Source organism: Hyperolius riggenbachi, chromosome 2 (assembly GCF_040937935.1).
Source record: "Hyperolius riggenbachi isolate aHypRig1 chromosome 2, aHypRig1.pri, whole genome shotgun sequence".
NCBI lineage: Eukaryota > Metazoa > Chordata > Amphibia > Anura > Hyperoliidae > Hyperolius > Hyperolius riggenbachi.
This window is the reverse complement of record NC_090647.1, coordinates 80,068,621-80,092,397: the sequence shown is the minus strand read 5'-3', so window position 1 is coordinate 80,092,397 and position 23,777 is coordinate 80,068,621. Positions and strand designations below refer to the sequence as shown.

Sequence of the window (23,777 nt, the reverse complement as noted above, 5' to 3'; positions counted from 1 at the left end):
AAATGGAATTACTCTGCATGAACAAAGCTATGTGTAAAAATGTTTGCAATTTAGCAACATTATACAGGTAGTCCCTGACTTACAAACGACCCCCGATACGAATGGGATGGATTCTCTGTTTCCATGGGAACAAGTCAAAAACATTTTTTTCTTCAAATTGGCAGAGGTGACACAGAGGGGGACACTGGAGGTACAGGGGGGCACAGAAGAGGTACAGGGGACAGAGAGAGCACATTGTTCCGACTTAAAGAGACTCTGTAACATGAAAAAGATCCCCTGGGGGGTACTCACCTCGGGTGGGGGAAGCCTCCGGATCCTAATGAGGCTTCCCACGCCGTCCTCTGTCCCACGGGGGTCTCGCCGCAGCCCTCCGAACAGCCGGCGACTGTGCCGACTGTCAGTTCAATATTTACCTTTGCTGGCTCCAGCGGGGGCGCTGTGGCTGCTTTCTTCTCCGAACTACACGGAAATACCCGATCTCAGTCGGGTCCGCTCTACTGCGCAGGCGCCGGAAACTTGCGCCTGCGCAGTAGAGCAGAACCGACGGCGATCGGGTATTTTCGTGTAGTTCGGAGCCGACAGCCGTCAGGGCGCCTGCGCAGGAGCCAGGAAGGTAAATATTACGTCACGGCTGCACGGAGGGCTGCAGCGAGACCCCCGTGGGACAGAGGACGGCGTGGGAAGCCTCATTAGGATCCGGAGGCTTCCCCCACCCGAGGTGAGTACCCCCCAGGGGATTTTTTGAGGTTACAGATCCTCCTTAAGAACAGATTCAGGTTAAGAACGAACCTACAGTCCCCATCTAGTTTGTCAACCGGGGACTACCTCTATTGCTAGTGCTATATGCAATGTTCTACTTTGCTGTGTACAAATTCTAGTGTTACAATATAATGCTTATGTTGTAATTGTCATCAAGGACCAATAAAAAGTTAAATTTGAAGAAAAAAAAAAAACAAAACAATTTAAATATATACATAATAAAGAGAAACATTTTTACAAGAGAATGAAAACCAAACGTGGACCATTCAGGTGAGGACCAGAAGCACCTACACTGCGATGCCTTCATGGTGATGTTGTTCAGATGTCTCAGTCTTCACCGCTTCCCCAACTGTTTTCTTCTGAACCTTCAGTCCAGGAGTGCAAAAGTTAGGAGGCAGTGGAGAGTCCAAACTGGAGTAATCTGACAACAAAAACAGTGTTCCATGGTTAGCCAATGCAAGCAATGTATAGCAATATAAATGTACTAGGCATTAGTATTATTAATTTATATAGCGCCAGCATCTTTCATGGCGCTATACAACAGCATACAGGGTATAACAATTCAACAGTTGATACAAGACAAGACGATATAACAGCTAATGCAGTGAGCAAGTTAACTACATATTACCGGTATACACAGGGGTGGGAGGTATGTTCACCCAATACACAGCATTGTGAGACAAAAGGTGGAGAGACAAAAGGCATTAGGCCTTTTGTTTATTAACAATCACTAGTTGTCACAGTCCTGCACAGAATGGCAGCGGCACAGGTGGAAGCAGACACCTGTGCTTTTATAAGGCAAGATATAACTTGCTGTAGGTTTAGGATGATACTGCCTAGCAGTTTGATAACCAAGCCTGATAAGCCTTGATGAAGGGGTCCTGTGAAACTCCGAAACATCACATAGCATATGCCTGAATTTATTAAACCCACTGCAAAGTCAATAGATTTTGGTGTGCTGACTGCATTGATGCTGTTTTCCTTGGCAGAGCCTTCCACCCTTATTGTCAAGCTCGCTCTCTTTTGGCTGCTTACTTTAGGATTGCAGATCATGATGTACAGTACAACCTAATTAAGGCACACACAGATAAGATATGTAATCAACATAACTCCATGCTAGCAACCATAATGCTGGGAATACACGGGTCGATCCGGCGGCCGATTAGCCGCCGGATCGACCCCAGCTGCGTCCCCGCTCGTCCGCGCGGATCGATTGCCGCTCGTCCCCGGCCGGCGCTTCCTTATCAGCGCTCGATTCCCTGCCATTGCCCGGCGAGGATCGAGCGGGCGCGGGTCGAGCGGCATGATCGGGCCAGCTGAATATTATCAGCTGGCCGGATCAGCTGGTCGATAGACGGTACAGAAACGTACAGTGTATTCCCAGCATAACACACCTTCACTGAAATGGTCATATACATAACAAAATGTTTTCCACCATGCAGTGTTCTAATTTATTTTATGTAGAAATTGGCATAAAATAACGGTATTAGAATATCAGTAATTTTGTCAATATTTTATGTCCTAACCGAACACTATTCTAACCCAGAAACCTTCCTCTACTGATTATCATAATCGAATTAAAATCAGTGCCACCAAGAGTATGCTCGATCAATGATGCAACCAATTTTGGGGCGAAATTTGCTACTTACCACCAGCGCTGCCCCCACCCCCCGGTGTCAAATGTGCCCTATGGTGCCATATACACCTTACCTGTCGCCCCATGTGGTTGCTGACGTATTGCAGGTGGTCGCATGTGTGACATCACACGCACTCACATATACGGTGGCAACCACGTGGTGCATGTATATGTGAGGAAGAGAATAGGATGGATACAGCATCGGACACGGGCAGGTATTTAATGCATGAGGCACCGAGAGGGAGCATTTTACCCTGGAAGGGGGGGGAGGGGTGTAGTGTTACAGTGCCGGGGGCAACAAGGTGGCATCACTTGGCCAATTCCCGAAAGATTTCATGCTTAAATGAATCTGGAATCAGCCCGTTTATGGCGCCAAATGATCTCTCTCTATGATCAGTCTCTTGGTCGATCTGCCCATACATTGTCTGGTGCATGGGCACCTTGAAGAGAAACCGTGTCCAAGAATTAAACTTCATCCCAATCAGTAGCTGATACCCGCTTTTACATGAGAAATCTATTCCCTTTCAAACACAGATCATCAGGGGGCGCTGTATGACTGAGATTGTGGTGAAACCCCTCCCACAGGAAACTGTGGGGACCATGGTCCCGGAAGTTTCCAGTCTGTGAACCTCATTGCATTGTGGGAAATAGCCGTTTCCAACTGTCAAAAAAAGCAAGCAGCATCTCCTTCCACTGACATCACGTGCCAGCAGTAAAAACGTCACCATGTCATAAATTTCAGAACGTAAATCAGGGAGAGGAAAGCTTTTACAATGGGCAAACACTTTTTTTTTTAATTACACTTTTTTCACTGGAGTTCCTCTTTAAAAGGTAACCTTAAGTGTGTAAAAAAAAAAAAAAAAAAAAAAACACATTTACTCACCTGGGCTTCCCTCAGCCCCCTGCAGCCGATCGGTGCCCTCGCCGTGTCTCGGAGATCCTCCCGTTCTCGCCGGCGACCACTTCCCGTCACCGGCCGACAGACATGGGAATGAGAGTGATTCTTCGCGTTCCCAGCCATAATATCGCCTCCTGGCCGCAAGCAGCATAGGGGGCGATATTGTGGCTGGGAACGCGAAGAATCACTCGCATTCCCATGCCTGTCGGGTCCCGACGGCGAGACCGGAAGTGGTCGCCGGCGAGGGCGGGAGGATCTCCGAGACGCGGCGAGGGCACCGATCGGCTGCAGGGGGCTGAGGGAAGCCCAGTTGAGTAAATGTCATTATTTTTGGCACACTTAAGGTTAACTCTAACTGTTCACCCTAAGTGGTGCCCAACACCAAAACGCCCCTGGTGGGCAGCAAACATTAACCCCTCAATATGCCTAACCCTTAACCCCACCCCTGGGTAACACACCTTTAGCACACATAAAAGATTGGCTATCAATGTAAAATTTGGGCGCTGGGGCCACCTGCACTGCAAACTGCAGCTATAAAAATAGTGGGTGCAGCTGCAATTTGTAGCGCAAATTTACATGATGCTTTAATTTTAAATTCACAAATGCTTTATAAGGGATTCAGAAGCCCTTGAGCTTTTCCAGCACACCAGTTACATCGTGTGCATGTGGATTGGCGTCGCTGTGCCCTTCTTCACAAAATTGGCAGTAGTGGGCTACTACATATGGGCTGCCTGCATCTCGATTGCACTCCTGTAGCAGTGAGCATTCTGCACATTTTATTTGCAACTTACCGTGTCTGTATTTGAGGTGTGCAGGCGTGGCGAGCATGCTTCTCAGGCTTTGTGAGGATTCCTTCCCACGAGTCTCAGCAGCACTGCAAAGGCAATTACTCGTGTTAAAGTGGTCTGAAACTGACATACTATTCAATAAAAACGTGTTTTCCTACTTTCTATCACCCATAGTTACCATATTTGCTTTTGTGCACAAGTCATATTGTCCGTTTACAATTTACAAGTTCCCAAAGTACAGTTGATCTGCTCTGAAAGCAGCCATTACATTTTGTTCAAGCTGCTTATCTCACTAATATTATAAATGTAAACGTTTGGATGTTTGTTACTCAATCACGCAACAATGGCTGAACGGATTTGAATGAAATTTGGCACACACATAGTACATTACCTGGAACAACATAGGAACTTTTTATCCCCATAACCAAAAAGTGGGCGGAGACAAACACATTTCAATGGGAAAATGTGTTCGATTGAAGCATTTTTTTTTAAATGCTGTATGTTAGGGCACACATTACCACAAGCACTAGGAGCAGTTTCCTTCCTCACACAGCTCTGCCTCTCTGCTGTAAAATCCTCTGTCAGTTTTTAGATACAAAAGTGACGGCTCTTAAAGGGGAACTGAAGAGAGAGGTATATGGAGGCTGTCATGTTTATTTCCTTTTAGACCATACCAGTTGCCTGGCAGCCCTGCTGATCCTCTGCCTCTAATACTATTAGCCATAGCCCCTGAACAAGCATGCAGCAGATCAGGTGTTTCAGTGGTTCAGACTTATAAGTCTGATCTGACAAGACTAGCTGCATGCTTGTTTCTGGTTTTAATCAGATACTACTGCAGAGAAATAGACCAGCAGGGCTGCCAGGCAACTGGTATTGATTAAAAGGAAATAAACATGACAGCCTCCATATACCTCTCTCTTCAGTTCCCCTTTAAAGGGCTAGACCATTTCCCTGCACAGGGGGTTTCTATCAACTCAGTGTATAGTTTAATTATCCCTTTGCTGGAATCATTAACCCCTTACCACCATCTGAATAAGATTGTTTCAGCAATGTGTATTCCTTGTTTGCTGTTCTCTCTGACTGATAAAGATCTTGATCATGCCTTTGTAATCAGCATCTCTCCATCTCAGCAGCCTAGGAAGTAGATGCAGCCTGGAATGTATCATCATCACAAGCCAGTCAGTCAGGAAATGTAAACATCTCCCTCGTTCAGAAATATAGCCATACACTAGTTGATTTGCCATCAGATCGGACCAACAGATAGATCCCTCTATGATCGAATCTGATCAGAGAGGGATCGTATGGCTGCCTTTACTGTAAACAGATTGTGAATCGATTTCAGCATGACACCGATCACATTCTGTAAATCTGCCGCCCCCTTCCCCCGCATACATTACCTGTTCCGGCCGGCGCATGTCCCCTGGTCTCCGCTGTCTTCATCTCCGTGATTGGCTCCTCCAGCTTCACTGAACTTCCTGCCGGGGAAGTTTAAACAGTTGAGGGCGCTCTACTGTTTAAACTTCCTGCCAGGACAGGAAGTTCTGTGAAGCTGGAGGAGCCAAGCACGGAGAAGTGACAGCGGAGACCAGGGGACATGCGCCGGCCAGAGCAGGTAATTTATTGCCGCTACCGTCGGTCGTCGGGCATTCGAACGCTGCTATCGACGCACTCCCGACCCGCCGGCGATCGAGTGAAATCTTCCGCACAGACGGATTGACGGGAACGATTGATTTCGGACGAAAAATCGATCGTTCTATCAGCGTTTGCGCAATGATTTCACAGCAGATTCGATCACAGTGATCAAATCTGCTGTATATCAGCGGGAAAATCGTTGTGTATGGGCCCCTTAACAGCACATCTTGTTACAGGTTACCGCCTCAGATCAGCCTTCCCCTCAGACTCTCCTGCATGCTGTGACACAGTGAAGTATATTTGTGAGCTGTGTGAGGAATGAAGGATGATTTTTAAGCAGGGAGAGAGAAATGGGTGGACAAATAAAGTGCCCCTAGCACTAGTGGTAATGTGTACCCGAGTATATAAAAATAAAAAAGTTGTTTTAATCGATAGTATTCCTTTAACTGCAGCCATTCTTACACTGTTAATGGCAGGGTTCTCAAATGTTACACAGTTGAACACTGGGATTAATATTCAGAAAAGTGGGTGGAGCCTACAAAAGCCAATCAAAATTCACCTATTGATTTTCAAGGGGAATATTTAATTGCTGCCATTCTTGCACTATTAAAGGGATACTTAAGTCAAAAATAAAAAATGATTTTTACTCACCTGGGGCATCCCTCAGCCCCCTGAAGCTGTATGGTGCCCTCGCAGCCTAGCTCCGATCCTCCTGTCCCCGCCGGCGGCTACTTCCAGGTTCGGCGACAGCTGCCGACAGGTTGGGAACGCGAGTGATTCTCTGTGTTCCCAGCCGCTATATCACCTTCTATGCTGCTGTAGCGTATAACATATAAGCTATAGCAGCATTGAGGGTGATATAGCGGCTGGGAACGCGGAGAATCAATCGCGTTCCCAGCCTGTCGGCGGCTGTCGCCGAACCTGGAAGTAGCCGCCGGCGGGGACAGGAGGATCGGAGCGAGGCTGCGAGGGCACCATACAGCTTCAGGGGGCTGAGGGATGCCCCAGGTCAGTAAAAATCAGTTTTTATTTTTGACTTAAGTACCCCTTTAATGGTACAAGCCTCAAACCTGGTACAGTTTGTCATTGGGTGACTGGGATTCAAAAATCAGAAAAGTGGGTGGAGCCACAGCCAATCAGATTTGTTTCATTTCAATGAAAATTGATACCAAAGACCACAAAGCTCACAAACTTGGTCATTGAGTAATTGTGTATTAGGGTTAGAAAAAGTGGGTGGAGCCTGAACCAGCCAAATATACACATGGAAAAGGCCGGGCCATCAGCTAGTTATATACACTAAAGCAGATCCGAGATGAAAAACTAACTATACGTAACTTGTCTATATATCCAATCTAAAGTTTAGATAGTTTGCACAGCATATCTAGCTGCAAACAGCTTAAAAAGTTTATGATTATTTATTCCTGTGATACAATGAGGGCAGCCATGTTCTGTTTGTCCAATTGTCACAGGCTGAGGGCTGGAGATGCCATCAGCTTGCCTGTGTGTAAATTCAGTCTCCTCTCCTCTACCTCTGAAATCAATGGCTAGTAACCTCCTCCTCCTCCTCCTCCTCAGTATTTGGCTTGAGGAATGCTCTATAAGCTATGAACGGAACACAATTATGCAATGAGTAAAATGTTATCTCAGATCCACTTTAAAATCTTCTAGAGAGCTCCTTTTCAGGACACACAATGTAACAACTCCGGAATGTAAATAAAAAAAAAATACTGTTATCTCTACTTCAGATGGGATCCTAAGTTGAAGGGGCTTTCCATGGCAAGACAAAGTGCTGTGTTGAACTGTTTGAATGCTGTTTTAGACTACAAGAAATCATAGGAGTAATCCACTCATGCCAGGTTCAGTGTAATTCTCAATCTCTGCACATACTTCAGATGACGGTCTAATATAACAATTTCCATAAGGGCCCTTTCACACTAGAGGTCTTTTTCGGCATTTTAACGCCACGGCCAAAGTTAGCGTTTTCCAAGGTAAAATGAAAGTCCATAGACTTTCACATCTAACGCTGCGTTTTGGAGCGTTGCGTTTCAACGCTCCCAGGCGCTTTTTCTGGGACTACCGCGGCGTTTCTCATTACAATTGATAGTAATGTATTGGCGTTAAAACGCCTTCAAAACATCCTGAAAACACCTGCAGCCAAAACGCAGCGTTTTAGCCTTTTACCGCTGCCTGTAGTGTGAAAGAGCCCTAAGATCTTTCACTGAACATCCAGTGCACTACTAGATCTACGAAACCATTATTTGTATTAGTATCGGGGTGATGGTGGGAGGGGCTTCACTCCGAAACAAAAACTGTAAAGTAAATCTCATGCATGAGTGGCCTGTTAGCATTCACAGGCCAGTAACTCGCAATATTTCCAGGCAAGCCAGTGTACAAAATCCTAATTTCTTGATTCAGGAATATCTGTATATTACAAAATACATGCTAAAGGCAACTGCCTGTACACGACAGCAGAAACACAGGCCAAAGGAAGGTACCTCAACTAGAACAGATGAGAACATGGAAACCTGGGCCAGGAAATTTTGTAAGGGATGAAGAGAGAGACTGCGTGAGTGTGTTAAAGCCGGGGTCCCCAACCCCCAGTCAGTGGCCTACTGCCGGTCCGTGGGCCATTTGCAGCTAGTCCGCAAGCCTCTCGCTCCCCCCGCTCCCGCCGCTCGTGTTAGCTTAGCTGGTGGCCGCTTCCTCTTATCTACCACCGTTCGTCCCCTTTCCTCCTCTTACAGCAGCGCGTCCTGCGTCTGCTGTGGACAGGCAGGGAACAGGAGAACGGTTCCCATGGTAAAGTTTGTCCACAGTGAAAAGTTTGGACTGGATAGCGGTCCCTGGGCTGAAAAAGTTTGTGTCAAAGGATACCTGAAGCGAGAGGGATATGGAGGCTGCTAGATTTCCTTTTAGACAATACCAGTTGACTGGCAGTCCTCTACATACCTCTTACTTCAGTTGACCTTTAAAACTATTGGTGTACCTGCACATTTGTGGTCGCACTTTAAAGGAAACCAGAGAGGAGGGAAAGCTTAAAAATGGAAAAAGATGTTATACATACCTGGGGCTTACTCCAGCTCCATAAGCCTGGATCGCTCCCACGCCGCCGTCCTCCGCTGCCTCTATCGCCGCTACCGGGTCCCGTCACTTCCACCAGAGACGACCAGTCTTCCGCATGCACAGGGCCTCCCTCCGGCTTTGTACGCATGCGTCTACGCAGTACGGAGGGAGCGTACTGCACTTGCGTCGACTGGACGAAATGACGGGACCCGGTACCGGCGGCCAGAGGCAGCGGAGAAAAGCTGCGGAGCGATCCAGGTTTATGGAGCTGAAGGAAGCCTCAGGTATGTGTAAATCTACTTCTTCGTCTCTGGTTCTCTTTAAAGGGAACCTAAACTGAGAAGGATATGGATTTTTTATTTTACAATAATACTAGTTGCCTGACTCTCCTGCTGATCCTGAGGCTCTAATACTTTAAGCCACAGCCCCTCAACAAGCATGCAGATCAGGTGCTCTGACTGAAGTCAGACTGGATTAGCTGGATGCTTGTTTCAGGTCTGTGATTCAGCCACTACTGCAACTAAAGAGATCAGCAGGACTGCCAGGCAACTGGTATTGTTTACAAGTAAACCTCCATATCCCTCCAAGATTTGGTTTTGTTTGTGCTCCTATTGCTGTACACTTTTTCCTCAGTACCCCTTTAGTGAGAGGGATATGGAGGCTGCTACATTTATTTCCTTTTAAACAATGCACATTGCCTGGCTGTCCTGCTGATCCTCTGCCCTTTAATAATTTTAGCCATAGCCCCTGAGCAAGCATGCAGATCAGCTGCTCTGCCTGAGATCAGACTGGATTAGCGACATGCTTGTTTCAGGTGTGTTATTCAGCCACTACTGCAGCCAAAGAGATCAGTGGAACAGCATATCCCTCATTTCAGGTGTTCTATAAGTAAAGGTGTGCCTCTTAGTTATAAGCCCATTTTAAAATACTTGAAAAGGCCTCACAGTTTAAAGGGAACCTAATCTGAGAAGGATATGGATTTTTCCTTTTAAAATACCAGTTGCCTGACTCTCCTGCTGATCCTGTGTCTCTAATACTTTCAGCCACAGCCCCTCAACAAGGTGCTCTGACTGAAGTCAGACTGGATTATCTCCTTGCTTGTTTCAGGTGTGCGATTCAGCCTCTGCTGCAGCCAAAGAGATCAGCAGGACTGCCAGGCAACTGGTATTGTTTAAAAGGAAAACATCCATATCCCTCTCAGTTTAGGATCCCTTTAAAGCAGGTAAGTCAAACCGGCCCTACGAGGGCCGAAATCCTCACACATTTTTGATACAGCTCAAATGAATTGATGGGTCTGAATCAGGAAAGGTGTGGTCCATCAGGTAGAACACATTCCTCTTTCTCAGTCCATCCTAAACACTGGCATGGATCTGGCCCTCCAGGCCTGGAGTTCCACACCTGTGCTTTAAAGAGAGACTCTGAAGCGAGTCTAAATTCACTTTAACTTGTAATCATGTTAAGCATCATAAGCCCTGCTAAACCGCAGCATCCCCGCGGCAAAACGAGGTGTTTTTACCCCCCAAATCCCCCCTGAAAAATCCACAACTTTCTTGGTTGTGGATTTTGCTGCTCATGGAGGCAGAGCTACAGCTCTGCCTCCATGCGCGTCAATCTGCCCGCGGATCTCCGCCTCTCCCCCGCCCCTCTCTGTGAAGGCAGATTGAGAAGGGCGGGGAGAGGCGTCGATCAGCGGGGATTGACGCGCTAAGAGGCAGACCTAAAGCCCTAAAGCTCTGCCTCAAGCAGGAAGCGCTCCCCGGACTGAGCAGAGGGGATTTGGGGGGTATAAACCCCTCGTTTTGCCACGGGTAGGTGGCGGTTTACCAGGGCTTATAGTGCTTAACATGATTACAAGTTAAAAAAGTGAATTTAGACTCGCCTCAGTCTCTTTAAGTGTAAGAATAAAGACTAGCGAGTGTCCCCCTGTCAGAAGATTGGCCACACCCACCTCCCTTTCTTCTTGTTGATCAGAGCCATGGTGTAGTCATCATTCAGGTTGGTGCTGTAGTCATTGATGCCGAAGTGCTCGATCTGTGAAAAGTCTGCCTCTTCTGTGAGGGCACATTTGGGGGTCTTTGCCACATTCAGTGTCCGGATATCTTTATAGAGGGGTTTGGGCTTTTCCTCAGGTACCTTTGTCATCTGAGGCCTTTCATTCACTGGTTCCCACGCGGTGGGCAGCTGGTAGTGAGACAGACCAAAGTCTGATAGTTGTGGTGCCCGCAGCTCCCATGCTGCCTGCTTCTGTGGTGCTGGCAGAGGAGGGGACTCAACAGGGTCACTCTGCTCATCAGTGCCTTCAGGATCCGCACTGTCGCTGGATGCTTTACGGTCTGAAAAGTAAATCATTCAATACATATGATTTTATCTAATCATAAATTGGGTTTCTCTACTGTACTTTGTGTTTTGCATTTTTTTTTTTCTTCGCTCTTCAATCGGATTTAGTTCAAAATAACTGCTGCGCTCTCCAGAACCTGAAACACACATAAAAAAACTCCACATAGGTTGATAACGTTCTGTCTATTTTCTTATGTGAGTGCACCTCCTGCGTGTCTTTGTGCCTTGTGCAATCCCAAGTGTCACTTTCCTGTCCTGTGTGTACCCTCGTCCCCTCTCTAAATGCTCACCAGATATGAGCCACCTCAGCTTCCAGGTGGGTCTTAAGCATTGCTCATATACCGTTCTTGCTGTAAAATACTCCGGGACGCGAAAGTGTGATTCTATTTGCGTCCAGAGGAAGTTCATAACAGTATTACGCTATGTGGCATTTTTTATGTTTTTTATGGAGAGTTTTTACTGGATTAAAAAAGGAACCTCAAGAGAGGCAGAGAAATTTGACAAGTGCCGTTGCTTTGATTTGGAGGTACCATAAACGCATGATCCACCTGCAGATATAGGTGGGCCACATCTGGTGAGCAGTCTGGCATGTAGTGTTTGGGATTGGCACAAACACAGAGTGAGATCACGAGAGCACGGAGGTTTACTGCACACGTTTTGTTGTAGTCTGGACAATATTACCCTATGTGGAGATTATTTTTTGTTGCAGAATCAATAATCCAAGTGAGCGGTATATGAGCAATGCTTAAAGGGATACTGTAAGGGGGGGGGGGGGGGGGGTCGGGGGAAAAGGAGTTGAACTTACCCAGGGCTTCTAATGGCCCCCCGCAGACATCCTGTACCCATGGAGCCGCTCACCAATGCTCCGGCCCCACCTCCGGTTCACTTCTGGAATTTCAGACTTTAAAGTCTGAAAACCACTGCGCCTGCGCAGCTGCATCCTCGCTCCCGCTGATGTCACCAGGAGAGTATTGCACAAGCCTAGTATGGTCTTTGGTCTGCGCAGTATGCTCCTGGTGCCATCAGCGGGAGCGAGGACACGGCAATGCAGGCGCAGTGGTTTTCTGACTTTAAAGTCAGAAATTCCAGAAGTGAACTGGAGGCGGGGCCGGAGCATCGGTGAGTGGCTGCGCGGGCACAGGATGTCTGTGGGGGGCCATTATAAGCCCCGGGTAACTTCAACTTATTTTCCCCCGACCCTCCTACAGTATCCCTTTAAGATCTACCTGGAAGCTGAGGTGGCTCATATCTGGTGAGCATTTAGAGAGAGAGGGGACGAGGGTACACACAGGAGAGTGGCACTTGGGGATTCACGAGGCACAAAGACACTCAGGAGGTGCACTCACATAAGAAAATAGACTGAACGTTATCACCCTATGTGGAGTTTTTTATGTGTTTCAGGTTCTGGAGAGCGCAGCAGTTATTTTGAACTAAGCCATTGACTATTGGACTCTCTGCAGCGATCCCAGTAACTGGGTGAAAGTTTGACTTGACACAATTTAAGACTTTGTGGACTGTAGCGCAGTATTCTTGTATTGATTATCTTCAAAATGATTGTCTAAAGCCAAGTTCAGGTTATATTCACATGCAGTATCATAGCTTAAAGGAATACTGTAGGGGGGGGGGAATGAGTTGAACTTACCCAGAGCTTCTAATGGTCCCCCGCAGACATCCTGTGCCCGCGCAGCCACTCACCGATGCTCGGGCCCCGCCTCCGGTTCACTTCTGCAATTTCAGACTTTAAAGTCTGAAAACCACTGCGCCTGCGTTGCCGTGTCCTTGCTCCCTCTGATGTCATCAGGAGCGTACTGTGCAGGCCCAGTATGGTCTCCACCTGCGCAGTATGCTCTTGGTGACATCAGCGGGAGTCAGGACACGGTAACGCAGGCGCAGTGGTTTTCAGACTTTAAAGTCTGAAATTTCATAAGTGAACCGGAGGTGGGGCCGGAGCATCGGTGAGTGGCTGCGCGGGCACAGGATGTCTGCGGGGGACCATTAGAAGCCCCGGGTAAGTTCAACTCATTTTCCCCCGACCCCCTTACAGTATTCCTTTAAAGGGAAGGTTCAGGCACAGGCAAAAAAAAAAAAAAATCCACATCCACTTACCTGGGGCTTCCTCCAGCCCGTGGCAGGCAGGAGGTGCCCTCGGCGCCGCTCCGCAGGCTCCCGGTGGTCTCCGGTGGCGCGCCCGACCTGGCCAGGCCGGCGGCCAAGTCTGGCTTCTTCTGCAATCCAATCTGCGTTTCACGCGGGCGCGATGACGCCATCGGATGACCTCCGGGCTGTACTGCGCAGGCTCAGGACTACTGAGCCTGCGCAGTACAGCCCGGAGGACGTCCGATGAAGTCATCGCGCCCGCGTGAAACGCAGATTGGAGTGCAGAAGAAGCCCGACCTGGCCACAGGCCTGGCCAGGTCGGGCACCGGGAGCCTGCAGAGCGGCGCCGAGGGCACCTCCTGCCTGCCACGGGCTGGAGGAAGCCCCAGGTAAGTGGATTTGGATTTTTATTTTTTTATCCCTGGCGCTGAACCTTCCCTTTAAAGAGACTGAAGTCTCTTTTTTTTACCTTCTATTGTCATAAAATGCTCTTCAGCATTAATTTCCAGGTGGAATTGCCACATCCCCACGGCTGAGAAGTGATTTATTCGTGATAAATATACCTGCAAAGGTCCACGACTTTGCAGGTCGCAGATTATGCTGCCCTGGGGAGGCAGAGCTTTGCGCTGTAGCTCCGCCTCCTCCCCGCCCCTCTCAGTGAAAGATGACAGAGGGGCGGGGAGAGGCAGGGATCGGTAGAGATTGAATGCAGAGGAGGCAGAGCTACAGCTGAAAGCTCTGCCTCTTCAAGGAAGTAAAGCCCTGGCGCTTTATCAGCGCTGCGGAATATGTTGGCGCTCGGTGTTAGGGGAGTAGGTTAGGCATTTGCAACAATATGGAGGGCAGGAGCTAGGGTCAGTTAGGGTTAAGCATTTTGTGGCGAGGGATCACTTAGGGTTAGGCATCGGTGGAGGCTGGTAGGCTCGTGTGAGAATGGGCTGAAGTTAGGCATAAAAATATTGGTTATTTTTACAGATCTTTTAAAAATCAGAATAAAGTAGCGATATTTGACTAGCGGCTGGTTCAAGAAATTACCGCGGCAGCCTTTTTAAACGTCCACGAGAAATCCTGCCAGCCATTACCTGAGGTGTTGGCGTCGGGCGCTGTGTAGCCATACTTTTGGAAAGTCTCTTTCACTTGCTGGATGTCTGAAGCGCTCCTCCTCTGCAGCACTTTGCAGATCTTTATGAAAGAGTTCAGCTCATCACCTTTCCTTATATTTTTGTCAATCAGGCCTTGAACATCACTCTAAATAGATAAGGAAGGATCAATGTTAGAGCAGGAACAGTGATGCTTTTCACACTTATAGTTCTCTATATAACTGAAGTGGGCTTATATTACTTTGCTGATTTAAAGGATACCCGAGGTGACATGTGACATGATGATAGACAGGTGTATGTACAGTGCCTAGCACACAAATAACTATGCTGTGTTTTTTTTCCCTTTCTCTGCCTGAAAGAGTTAAATATCAGGTATGTAAGTGGCTGACTCAGTCCTGACTCAGATAGGAAGTGATTACAGTGTGACCCCCACTGATAAGAAATTCCAACTATAAAACACTTTCCCAGCAGAAAATGGCTTCTGAGAGCAGGAAAGTGATAAAGATTCAATAGCTCATAGATTGTAGCTCTGGCATACTTCAAAGAATGTGTCATTGAGCAAAAACAGTTAAAAAAAAAAAAAAAAAAAAAAAAAAAAAAACTTAAAAAAGTAGATTAAAACAGAAAATAAAACTAGGGAATATATCAAAAAGACATTTTTAGGAGAAGGAAGATACAATTGTTTATTTCATTAGTTTATTTTCAGCCTCTTCAAAGTAAAAATACACTCTTACCAAACATTTTCTATAAAACATTTTGGCATGCAATATTTTTGTGACATACTGTTATGAAAAAAAAATAGCTTTCCATTTGCAATCAGCTGCACATTCCTAAAGCAGATCCTATGCACAAACAGCACTGTCTTAAATACCTGGAATCTGTACTGTTTCTTTAGTACATACTACCCGGATATATTACTCTTCCTGCTTGAGGGGGAAAAAAGAATGCTACTAATTTTCTAAACACAGGTCATTTTTAAAGGAGGCACTGTAGTGAAAAAGTAAGGTTTAAATTCATATTTACATATACCATATATACTTGAGTATAAGCTGACCCCCACCCCCAACTTTTACCTAAAAAAAAGAAAGACAAAATGATGATTGACCCGTGTATAAGCCGGAGGTAGGAAAACAGACATTTCTAGTTGTAGGCAGCTCTATAAACCTCTAAAATGAGTAAAAACAAAAAGGCTGTTGAGTAAAAATAATAAAGCCCTGTCCTACCTGGTCTCACCTGGATATGGTGCGAGTCAAGCCTGGGCTCTCTGGAAGACAGCAGCAACGCATACCTCCAAGTTAAGTTGCCGTGTGAGATCCTTTGGACCTGGGAGCGGCAGCGGCGTTAGCCCCACAGTGAGACCACCAGCTCTCCCCTGACGCGAGTACAAGCCGAGACCCCCACTTTTTGTCCCAAAAAGTCGGCTTATACTCAAGTATATACGGTACATTCTACATTTTTCTCTAATTGCATTATACATTTTTTTACTTCCCATGTAACTGACACAGCAGGTATTATAAGCTACCAATTCTGAATCTCCTACCGGCAGGTTTTGGACTAGTCCATCTCCTCATGGGGGAATCTCAGGATGTCTCTTACTACTAAAGGCACTCCTTGATCTGCAGAGGACCTGTCCAGCTTCCAGAATGAAACGAGTTGGCTGACATGTTTGTGTGTGTCCTTTCCAGGAAGTGCTTTTGAATCAATTAAAATTAAACTTTCAGAATTCCCCATGAGGAAGTGAACCAATCCAAAACTTGTCGGTAAGAGGTTGTCTGATTATGTCTACTGTAAGTGATCTCTAAACGAAGTAAACAATACCGTGTTTCCCCTAAAGTAAGACATCCCCTGAGAATAAGCCCTAGCAGGAATTCCTAGCATGCTTGAAATAGAAGACATCCCCCGAATGTAAGCCCTGGCAGCAGCCCACATGACACCAGCAAGTCACGCTCAATACAAAGCCTGGATACAGGAGAGCAGCAGTATAATGTGAGTTCTTCAGTCCTGTATATGTGTCAGTCAGTTTGTGTTTTTGTTGGAGCCAGTCCTCCTAATCTGTCGTTATAAACATCAGCAGCACTTCACCTTTTCCAAGGACACACAGCTTATTCTATCATAGCTCTGGGGAGCCTGACAGAGTTCATCTGCATGCTTGTTTCTGGTGTGATTCAGACATTACTGCAGCCAAACAGACCAGGAGCGCTGCCAGGCAACTGGTATTGTTTGAAAGGAAATAAATATGGCAGCCTCCATTTACCTCTCACGTCAGTTGACCTTGAAGAAGATTTTTTTTTCTTTCTATTAATGCATTGCAATTTATGTGGCATGAGCTCACCTTAAGTCCCATGATTTCTGAGCGTAGATCATGCAGGACTCTTATGGGGGATTCATCATCTTCATAGTCTGTGGGAAAAAAGAAACCAACCCCAGTTACATTTACCAACAACACTATTTCCAGCAATCTTCCAACACAGCTTCACATGAGCTGGAATTGTTTCCACCAACTACGGTCAAGATGTTAAAGAGCTCAACCACCCACCTCGCTCTGCGTATCAAGACAGGGTAAACAGAAGTAAACAACTCTCCAATGAAGACAGTACACGGAATATACTACAGAGAGAACCCTAGGTGGAAACAGTCACTCTGTCCTAGAAGATTATAGAAAATAGTGTTACTGGTAATTTGAAACGTACATACGCACAGTTACTGTGAGTCCTTAAAGAGAACCCGAGGTGTGTTTAAAGAATGTTATCTGCATACAGAGGCTGGATCTGCCTATACAGCCCAGCCTCTGTTGCTATCCCAAACCCCACTAAGGTCCCCTGCACTCTGCAATCCCTCATAAATCACAGCCGTGTTGTGAGGCTGTGTTTACATCTGTAGTGTCAGTCTCAGCTGCTGCCCTGCCTCCTGCATAGCTCTGGTCTCTGCCCCCGTCCCTTCCCTCCAATCAGCAGGGAGGGAAGGGAGGCAGGCGGGGACTGGAGTTCTGCAGGAGGCGGGGAGAGCAGCAGACTGACACTATAGAGATAAACACAGCCAGCTCTGACAAGCTGTTTGTCAGCAGCGTGGCTGTGATTTATGAGGGATTGCAGAGTGCAGGGGGACCTTAGGGGGGGTTGGGATAGCAACAGAGGCTGGGCTGTATAGGCAGATCCAGACTCTGTATGCAGATAATATTCTTCAAACCCACCTCGGGTTCTCTTTAAAGCGGATCTAAAATATGCGTATGCCTCTGCTGCTTTAAAAACAAAAAGATGTCTGTTTTGATCATGGGGGCGTGGCTTCAGGCAGAAGTGAGCGCAGACAGAGATGAGGTAAATTCAGAGTATATTAGGTGCATCAAAGGGACACATTTTGCTTTTAAAAAGAGGCAGAGGCAAGACCAAAGAGATACTCCAGAGAAAAGGCACTTGCCACTGTAAGAAGGAAAACTATCACCTGGTTTACAGGAAGGAGATCCCAATGCAGTGTTCTCCCCAGGCTCTTTTAGCCGGGTGCTCCACCCGGCTAGTTTTGGTGACCACCCGGCTGTCATCGGCTCACCTCCTCCTATGCTGTAAGCAGAGTTGCTCACAGAAGCACTGGCCCTGCCTTCTCATCTCGCCCCACCCGGCTACTTTTTCATGCCACCCGGCTACTATTTCATGCCACCCGTCTGTAAAAAAATTCTGGGGAGAATACTGCAATCTACTGACAGACAAGTTACAGGTTCTCCTTCCCAGGAAACACAAATATTGGGGGGGGGGGGGGGGGGGGGGGGGTTGCATGCTATTTAACTAGCTGTACCTGTAACATCTTTTCCTGTGTCGAAGCCTGGTGCCACGGTAAATTTTTTGGGGGATATATTCATCCTGGGCGTCCATGTTCTGAAAGGCCAGTGAAGCCTCAGTGTGACTTCACTTCTTCCCAGAAAAGTACTGGAATTTATTTTGTACATTCTAGTGAAGACGGCAGGATAAAAAAACAAAAGCAAAAAAACTGCAAGTGCAGAAAAAAAAAATCTATTTCCTCCTGATAGGCATCGGGCACTAAGAATGCAGCTTCAAATAGGAACACACTCCTAAATGTGCAGCTATTTTTTTGGGAAAGGGGGGGTGATTTATTTTTTTTATGATTTTAAGCGCAGTGCTTAATACGGCTTTAAAGAAGAAAGTACAAAGATGGAATGAGTGAAGGAGAGAGATGAGCATTGTTATGCAAGTTAGAGATCAGAATTACCGTACCACTGTCCTCTTGGTTAAACACTTGATCCAGTTGCCCAGACTCCTTTTCCAATGTGATTGCCAAGGACCTCAGCTTATGGAAGAAGTTCCCAGACACTGACATGGTGGCAGGAGCTGCAAAAGGAAAGATCCATAAACTGGAATGCAATGCAGTGACAACCCTCAGGGCCCTTTTACACCTAGTGCGTTGGTATGCGTTAGTACAAATTGCTATGTGGTATTTCCATAGCTGTGCATTATGAAAAAGTGGGGGGTGGGGAATGAAGCTCCAGGTAAGTATGAAAACTTGTGTTTGTTATGTCTCCAGTTCCTTTAGGCCTCTTTCACAACAAGACGTTGCGTTTTAGGGGATGTTAAGGTCGCATAACGTGCCCCTAACGCAACGCCTGGTGGTGTTGGAGGTGGCCGTCAGAGTGAGCCGCGTGGTGCAGCTGTTGGTATGCCTTTTTTGTCTCATACCTTGCGGGGACCACGTGATCGGAACACTCCGCATCACGTGGTCCCGCCAGCCAATCAGCAGCTGCTGCAGGAAGAAAACACAGCAGAAGTGATGGGAAGTCCGGCTCTTTTCAATGAATCGATTCTAAACAGTAGAAATAGGAAATCCGGCTCTTTTAAATGAATCGAGCCGAACTTCCCATCACTACACGGCAGTGCAGTGAATATTAATTAGCCATGTGGCTAACAATAGCAGACTCTCCCCTCTATAAAAAAACAAACAAAAAAACAATACTGAGCATGTGCAAACAGTCAGACCGCACAGCATGCTGCACTTTTAACCACTTAACGACCAGCTAACGCCGATAGGCGGCGGCTGGTCGTTTGTGGTTTTGCATGGAAACGGCCACTCCACGGCTTTCCATGCCACTTCGGGGAGGGTGTCTCCGTGAACAGTGTGCAAGCCACCGAAGAAATCACCGCTGTTTACATCAATAAAGCAATTGAGGTCTACCTCAATGTTTAGCCCTTTAGGGTATAATGTTTCCATATTGAAGATCCATTGTGTTTCCTTCCTTGATATTAATCTAATTCTATTCCCCCCTCTCCAAGATCTCCCGGAACTTGAAACGCATAATAAGGGTGAGGCGTGAAACGCATTACGCCGGATAGCCACACCCAGGGGGGAGGAGTACGTGGTCACTATATGAGTTGGAATCCGCATGGTGGCTCCATCCCCTGAATGAGTCACGTTGGTGACGAAATCGATCGGGAGGAGCCACATGCGGAAAGTGAAGGCACGCCTGGAGAGGTTGGATTAGCGGTGGACGAGCCGGCTTGCGACCCTGTATAACAACAGAGCGGCGGCCAGCCCGGGAGGGAAGGGGGGGGGGGGGGGGGGGGGGAGTAGCCCGTTCATGTACTCCACATGCTTATGATAACCTTCTCCTAAACGTGAGTGTAATAGCGCAATAAAGTTTCTTGGTTTTAAACAAGCTGCGCAATGAGCTTTTACTATTATCTATTGAGGTGAATTGTGTGGAGCCAAGTCCCATTAGTGAAGAGCTGCTGCTTTGAAGGAGGTCAAGGAAGGTCGAGGGCGAGGGGAGCCTATTAATGCTCCAAAAGCATCATATGGCCTATGTAATCCAGGCCCTCCACTGTTGGCGAGTGTGGATCTCACAGAGTGAGATCGGTGGAGGTGTAGCGGATTGATGTGAAGTCCCTTGAAGCGCTGATCTGATGTTGATATTATAATTTGAAAGAAACTGTTCATTTCTTAACAGAAGCGCATCGTATCAATTAGATGCTGGGACTGGCCTTGGACTGTGAATGCATTGATCATATTGATAGTATCTGTTTGATCATATTGATCTGTAAAATTTCTCTCTTACAGGAAAGCCTATTTGTACCTGTTTTCTTGTAGGTGATCCCTGGCGCAATTTTTTATGTTGTACCCCTTATAGGGGATTCCCTGTGCATCATATTAACTCCTAAGGAGCTCAAGCGCTGTAATACTTTGTGTATATAACATGAAAGTCTATTGACTTTCATGTTACCTTTCACATTATATTCATCCAGCACCATTGTTTCCCCGTTGGCCACATTAGAACTAGCGCCACTTATCAGCCTCAAACCGCAACTTCCCGACATCACGCTGTAGGTCATAATGTGTGCACGAAATTGGGTTCATGCACTCGTTAGCTAATGTCAAAGAGCCCTTATTATGTGAATGAAGTGGTAGAATATCCATAGATTTATGGATATTCTACTACTAGTTATTCCTGCACTCTTATAACCCAACTGCAAGCACTATAGATTGTTATTGGTGAAAGGTGAATCGATTATATTATTTTGTTGGTCTAAGTTGTCAATCTTTCATGCACTGCAAAGGGCCAGATTTACCATAAGGCACTGTAGGCATGTGCCTACAGGCGCCTGATGGTGGAACGGCGGCTCACTCCCATCTCCAAGCGCCTCCCTTCCTCCTTTCTTATGGAAAGTCCTGATGAGAATATAAATGAGAAGTTACTCACTCTGCTCAAAAAAGATCTCCCTTCAGGCAGGGGCACCTCTAGCTACCTAATACTTGAGGGCACCTCTAGCTACTTAAGAGTCATCAGTGGTTTCAAATGAAAATAAGTGCTACTTACCCGGGGCTTCTTCCAGCCCCAAGCTCCCAGCCTGTCCCTCGTTGCAGCTCCGTGGTGAGCCGTGCGCCTCCTCTTCCTCCAGGTCCCCGGCGAAGACATCAGGCCAACCTAGAGGTCGGCCTGTACTGCACCTGCGCGAGTGTCAATCACCGCCACGTGGACCGGAGCGTACTGCGAAGGCGCAGTACTGCGGGAGAGGCGGCGAATGACTCACTACGGAGCTGCAGCAAAGGACAGGCTGGGAGCTTGGGGCTGGAAGAAGCCCTGGGTAAGTAGTACTTATTTTCATTTGAAACCCCTGATGACTCCTTTAATATTGAGGGTACTTCTGACTACCTAACACTAAGGGGCACCTGTAGCTTCCTATGACAGGCAAGGGAAGTGGGGTTTGTAGGTTGATGGAAGGCGAATTCTAAAGTGCCAGGACATCTGTGCCTATAGGCTCCTGTCCTGTGAGGTAAATCCGGGCCTGGCACTGCAACAAGTGTATGCTATTTTGTCAATAAGTTCTGTTCTGTGGAACATTAGCACTGGACAAGTCAAGCACTACTGGCTGGCGTAGAACTACACATACCAGCATTCCCCGACACTGCAGTGAATATGACGTCACTTACTGGATAGAAAGACCATGCTGAGACCTGTAGTGCAGGTAGGGCCATGCTGCCTACAAGCAGGAAGTACGGGCTGTTATAGAGGTGACAGCAGGACAACATGCAGCTCGGTGCTGGGGGGACACCGGGGTGGCGATCCCCGGGTACATACCTGTGACGCTACAGGATCTCCTCTCCCCCTAGGCTTCCAGCCTCTACCGCCAACAACTTGAATTTTTTTTCTTCAAACTCCCCGATCAAACTTTATTGACAATCTTATTTTGCATAGACGCAGAGAATACTCGTAGTAGGTTTAAATTCCGGCACTTGGCTGCCATCTTGTGGCTTTGTGTGGGTATAACAGTCAACCTGCGATTTAGTTGGCAAATACAGCTACACTGGTAAAACTTTACCAACTATCCCTGCTTTTGTTAAATTATTAGGCCGGGCCGAGGCATAGGCTGGAGAGGCTCCAGCCTCAGGGCGCAGTGTAGGAGGGGGCGCACAATTCATTCAGCTGTCATTCCTAATTGTGTTTGAAGCAGAAAGAAATAAGAAAAGGGGATACATGGCAGTGACTGCATGCAGATAACTAGAGATTAAGGTGTTGGGGAGGTTGGGGGCCTTGGGGGACCTATTAGTCTAATAGCAATCAGTGTGTGACGGCTGGGGTGGGAGGGATGCGTACGTTAAAAAGGGGCGCTGGGAAAAAAGGGCGCCGGGTTTTTAACGATAAGCATGGATAACGTTTAAAAATGTATTGTACTGTATTTCGTTTAAAATTAATGTTTTTTAAAGTTATAAATCATTAAATAATGTGCATTAAATCGGCAATTGTAAAAACGTTAATCTTTCGTTTAAATACTGAAACGTATAATAACGTTAAAAAAAAAAATTACTAAGTAACCCTCCCTGTACCTACCCCTAACCCCTAGACCCCCCTGTTGATGCCTAAACCTAAGACCCCCCCTGTTGGTGCCTAAGTAACCCTCCCTGTACCTACCCCTAACCCCTAGACCCCCCTGTTAGTGCCTAAACCTAAGACCCCCCTGTTGGTGCCTAAACCTAAGACCCCCCTGTTGGTGCCTAAACCTAAGACCCCCCTGTTGGTGCCTAAACCTAAGACCCCCCTGTTGGTGCCTAAACCTAAGACCCCCCTTTTGGTGCCTAAACCTAAGACCCCCTGTTGGTGCCTAAACCTAAGACCCCCCCTGTTGGTGCCTAAACCTAAGACCCCCCTGTTGGTGCCTAAACCTAAGACCCCCCTGTTGGTTTTTTCGTTTAAAAATAATGTTAAAAAAAAAAAAAAAAAATTGTACTGTTTTTCGTTTAAAAATAATGTTTGAAAAAAAATATTGTACTGTTTTTCGTTTAAAAATAATATTTAAAAATGTATAAATCATTAAATAATGTGTAATCATGAGAAGCAGTAATAAAACATTAAGTCTCCAGGCGCCGCTTTTAAAACGTTATTTTTCACCGGCGCCCTTTTTTCCTATCGGGCGCCCATTAAACGATATTTATTATAGGAGTGAATGGCGGCGCCCGATTTGTCCACTAGCCTCAGGCGCCCGAATTTACTGTTTCCGGGAGGGATGGAGGGGCGCACTTTGGTGTCTCAGCCTCGGGTGCTGGAGGACGTTGTCCCGCCTCAACCCATTCAGGTTCCGTGGTTTTCACGTGAGAAATGTTCACCTCCCATTCATTAGCCTATAATTTTATCACTACTTATCACAATGAACTGATCTATATCTTGTTTTTTCCGCCACCAATTAGGCTTTCTTTGGGGGGTACATTTTGCTAAGAGCCACTTTACTGTAAATGCATTTTAACAGGAAGAATAAGAAAAAAATGGAAAAATTCATTATTTCTCAATTTTCAGCCATTATAGTTTTAAAATAATACATGCCTCCATAATTAAAACTCACGTATTGTATTTGCCCATATGTCCCGGTTATTACACCGTTAAAATTATGTCCCTATCACAATGTATGGCGACAATATTTTATTTGGAAATAAAGGTGCATTTTTTCCATTTTGCATCTATCACTATTAACAAGTTT

The 23,777-nt window shown here is 46.6% G+C and overlaps 1 protein-coding gene across 2 annotated transcripts in view; it reads right to left on the bottom strand.

Moving 5' to 3' along the window:
- Positions 1 to 21,955, bottom strand: part of SKA3 (spindle and kinetochore associated complex subunit 3) — a 46,134-nt gene extending 24,179 nt beyond the window's left edge. The window contains exons 1-7 of one of the 2 annotated variants that reach the window (XM_068265004.1): positions 21,887 to 21,955; positions 18,534 to 18,647; positions 16,643 to 16,710; positions 14,293 to 14,458; positions 10,725 to 11,109; positions 4,085 to 4,167; positions 1,051 to 1,180 (exon numbers count right to left, since the gene is read on the bottom strand). In XM_068265004.1, the coding sequence (XP_068121105.1) occupies positions 1,051 to 1,180; positions 4,085 to 4,167; positions 10,725 to 11,109; positions 14,293 to 14,458; positions 16,643 to 16,710; positions 18,534 to 18,636 (935 nt within the window). In that variant the 5' untranslated portion in view covers positions 18,637 to 18,647; positions 21,887 to 21,955. Of the gene's footprint in view, positions 1 to 1,050; positions 1,181 to 4,084; positions 4,168 to 10,724; positions 11,110 to 14,292; positions 14,459 to 16,642; positions 16,711 to 16,846; positions 16,956 to 18,533; positions 18,648 to 21,886 lie in introns of those variants that run through there. The other variant, XM_068265005.1, reaches the window with a different exon arrangement.
- Between the last annotated feature and the right edge of the window lie 1,822 nt (positions 21,956 to 23,777).